The 3,763-nt window shown below is 58.5% G+C and overlaps 1 protein-coding gene across 1 annotated transcript; it reads right to left on the bottom strand.

The window, feature by feature from the left end:
• Positions 1 to 2,203: 2,203 nt before the first annotated feature.
• On the bottom strand, positions 2,204 to 3,455 carry LOC116538213 (SH2 domain-containing adapter protein D-like). The gene is made up of 2 exons (XM_032260467.1): positions 2,893 to 3,455; positions 2,204 to 2,604 (listed from the first exon to the last, which is right to left on the bottom strand). The coding sequence occupies exons 1-2, from the start codon at positions 2,977 to 2,979 to the stop codon at positions 2,452 to 2,454; spliced, it is 240 nt and encodes a 79-aa protein (XP_032116358.1). The 5' UTR covers positions 2,980 to 3,455; the 3' UTR covers positions 2,204 to 2,451.
• Positions 3,456 to 3,763: the final 308 nt, after the last annotated feature.

Genomic DNA, 3,763 nt, shown 5'->3' with positions numbered 1-3,763 from the left:
CCATAGCTCTAGTCCCAGCACTATGGGAAGCTGAGGTGGATAAACTGCTTGAGTCTAGGAGATTGAGACCAGCATGGACTGTATAGCGGAACCCTGTCTCTACATAAAATGCAAAAATTAGACAGGTGTGATGGTACACATCTGTAATCCGAGCTACTTGTGAGGCTGAGGCAAGAGGATTGCTTGAGTCTGGGAGGTGGAGGCTGCAGTGAGCCATAATTGTGCCGCTGCACTCCAGCCTAGGTGACCCCATCTCAAAAAATAAAAATAAAAATAAGGCCAGGTGCCATGGCTCATGCCTGTAATCCCAGCACTTTGGGAGGCTGAGGAAGGTGGATCACCTGAGGTTAGGAGCTCAAGACCAGCCTGGCCAACATAGCGAAACCCTGTCTCCACTGACAATACAACAATTAGTCAGGCATGGTGGTGGGTGCCTGTGATCCCAGGTACTAGGGAGGCTGAGGTATGAGAATCCTTTGAACCTGGGAGGCAAAGCCTGCAGTGAACAGATATGGTGCCACTGAACCCCACCTGGGTGATGGAGCGAGACTCCGTCCCCAAAAAAAAAAAGTAGTAATAAGAGGCCAGGTGTGGTGACCCATACCTGTCTATAATTCCAGCACTTTGGGAGGCCAAGATAGGTGGATCTCTTGCCTGGCCACCACACTGGCCCAAGAAGTGTTTTGTGTTTTGTTTTGTTTTTGAGATGGAGTCTCTCTCTGTCACCCAGGCTGGAGTACAGTATCCAGATCCCGGATCCTGCAACCTCTGCCTCCAGGTTCAAGCAGTTCTCCTGCCTCAGCCTCCTGAGTAGCTGGGTTGTGCCACCATGCCCTGCTAATTTTTGTATTTTTAGTACAGACAGGGTTTCACCATATTGGCCAGCCTGGTATCGTACTGCTGACCTCGTGATTTGCCTGCTTTGGCCTCCCAAAGTGCTGGGATTACAGGTGTGAGCCACTGCTCCCGACAAAGAGTTTTTATTTTATTTATTTATTCTTTTGAGACAGGGTCTCACTCTGTCGCCCAGGCAGAAGTATGCAGTGGTGTGATCCTGCTCACTGCAACCTCCACCTCCTGGGTTCAAACAGTTCTTCTGCCTCAGACTCTGGAGTAGCTGGGACTACAGGCGCCTGCCACCATGTCCAGCTAATTTTTGTATTTTTGGTGGAGATACGTTTTCACCATTTTGGCCAGGCTGGTCTTGAATTCATGACCTCAGATGATCCTCCCGCCTCGGCCTCCCTAAGTGCTGGGATTACAGGTGTGAGCCACCGTGCCTGGCATTTTTTTTTTATGCAGGGTCTTGCTCTGTCACCCAGGCTGGAGTGGAGTGGCTCAATCATGACTCACTGCAGGCTTGACCTCCTAGGCTCCAGTGATCCTCAAGCCTGCGCCTCCTGAGTAGCTGGGACTACAGATGTGCGCCACCACAACTGGTTAATATTTTGATTTTTGGGGGAGGGGGGGAAGAGACAAGGTCTCACTCTGTTAGCCAGGACTGGTCTTGAACTCCTGGAGTCAAGCAATCCTCCCACCTCGACCTCCCAAACTGCTGAGATTACAGGCATGAGCTACTGCTCCTGGTGGCCTGAGTTCAAATCTTGGTAAGCTAGAACCCTATGAGACCTTGGGGAAGTCACTGCTCTTCTGCGAGCCTCAGTTTCCACTTCTGCAAAATGTAAACATAGTGGTTGGAAGGGCAGAATCACAGGGTGGATGTTTACATGCCCAGCAGGGGAGCCACTCCCTCAGATCTGTTTTAGGAAGGTCCCACCACGTTCAAAGAGGAAGGGGTGCTAAGGAGAGAGGATTGGAGGGCCGTGGGGGTGGCCATGGAGGAGGAGGACCTGGAGACCAAGCAGGGTGCTCAGAGAGGCAGGAGGACAGATATCAGCCAGGTGCGGTGGCTCACACCTGTAATCCCAGCACTTTGGGAGGCCGAGGCAGGAGGATCATCTGAGGTCAGGAGTTCCAGACGATCCTGACCAAAGCTGTGAAATCCCGGCTCTACTGAAAATACAAAACTTAGCCGGTCGTGGTGGTGCACACCTGTAATCCCAGCTACTTGGGAGACTGAGGTGAGAGAATTCACTTGAACCGGAGAGGCAGAAGTTGCAGTGAGCCAAGATCCGACCACTGTACTCCAGCCTGGGCGACAGAGGGAGACCCTGCTCTGTCTCTCTGTCTCAAAAAAAAAAAAAAAAAGAACAGACCTCCCCAAGCAGGTGGAGGACTGGGAAGGGCCTGTCTGGTGCCCCCGGCCCCTCTGTGATCACACATAAAACAAGCTCTCCACGATCCAGGGAGCCCAACCTGAGCCTCCTCTCCACCCAGTCTCCTGGGGCCACCCAGCCACGCACCTCCTCCCCGGGGCCGCGCAGAAGGGCCTTGGCTCTGGCCATATACGCAGCCTCGACCTTGATGAGCCGGTGCTTGGGAGAGCCATACTTAGCATCTCTTGGGTTCTTGAAGTCCCCTGGGCCCGCGGGGTCCAGCTCCAAGCGGCTCTCCGCCGTCCTCATAGGGATCCTTGAAGTCCAGGCTCTTCTGCTCCGGGTAGGCCCTCAGGATGTCGCTCTCGGTGTAGTCCGGGGTGGGCGGCTGCGGAGGGGGCCTCCGACCGCCACAGCTCAGGTAGTCCGATGGCCACTTGGCCATTTGGGTGCCTGTCACTCCCAATCCGGCCACTGTCAGAGGGACCCACACATGCGCTTCTCCGGGCCCCTTTCCCCAGGGAGGAGGAGGAAGAGGAGGAGGAGAGGAAGAGCAGGGAAAGAGGAGAAAGGTCAGGTGCGCCCTGCGGCGGGGCTCTGGATGGATAGAGGGAAGGAAAAAGTGAAGGAGGGGGAGGAAAAGGAGGCAACGGAGGAGGGAGGAGGACAAACCCACCTTAGTCAGGTTGGGGAAGCACCGCGAGGAAAGGGGCGCCCCGCAGGGCCCTGAACGCGTCTCGCTGGGGGTCAGGGCGAGGGGCATCCGCAGAGAGGCGCGGAGTTTCCGAGGGCAGCGCGGTTCCCTGGCGCGGCTCGGCCGCCCGCCGCCTCCGCAAAGCTCGGGGACCCCTTCCTGGGTTCCGGAGATCTGGGCCAGCGCCGCCTACAGACGCTCCCGGCCCCTTGCCCAGCCTGGACGCCGGGGATCTCAGCGCAGCTGGCGGGCTCCCCAGGCGCGCGGGCGCCGCGCTCAAAGTTGGGGCGCCGAGACGGTGACCCCGGCGGGAAGCATCCTTTGTCGCGCTCCTCTCGACTCAGCGGGGAGCCCCAATCCCGGGGCCACCAGCAGGGCCGCCTCGATCCGGCCCCAGCCACCCGCACAAAGATAAATAAGAACCTTCTTCAATCCCCTTTCACGCTTTCGGAGAGCCTTTCCACGCCGCCGCCAGCGGGCGGCTGGGAGGTGGGACGCTGGGGAGGAGGCGCTCGAGAGCAAGGCCAGGTTCCCACCAGCCGCGGGCCGCGTCCGGGGCAGCTGCGTCAAGGCTCCCCCGCCTCCCCTCCTCCGTGTCCCCCGCCTCTCCCCTCCCCCTGCGCTCCCCTCCCAAGTGACTGAGACCTTCAGCTGTTCTGGGGAGGGAGGGAGCCGCTGCCCGCCGAGGGAAGGGGGGCCGGGGGCGGCAGTATCCGGGGCCGAGGCCAAGGCAGCTGGACACTGACCCGGACTCCCGAGGCTGGCCCCAGCGAGCGCGGAGTGCCGGAGGTGGGGACCCGCTGGGAAGGACACAGCTGGGGAGGGGTAGATGGAGGGCAAGGGGAAATTGACG

The sequence above is a fragment of the Sapajus apella genome, unplaced genomic scaffold, assembly GCF_009761245.1.
Source record: "Sapajus apella isolate SASKATOON/1434 unplaced genomic scaffold, GSC_monkey_1.0 scaffold118, whole genome shotgun sequence".
Classification (NCBI taxonomy): Eukaryota; Metazoa; Chordata; class Mammalia; order Primates; family Cebidae; genus Sapajus; species Sapajus apella.
The sequence above is the reverse complement of the archived record's forward strand: the minus strand, read 5'-3'. Positions and strand labels throughout refer to the sequence as shown.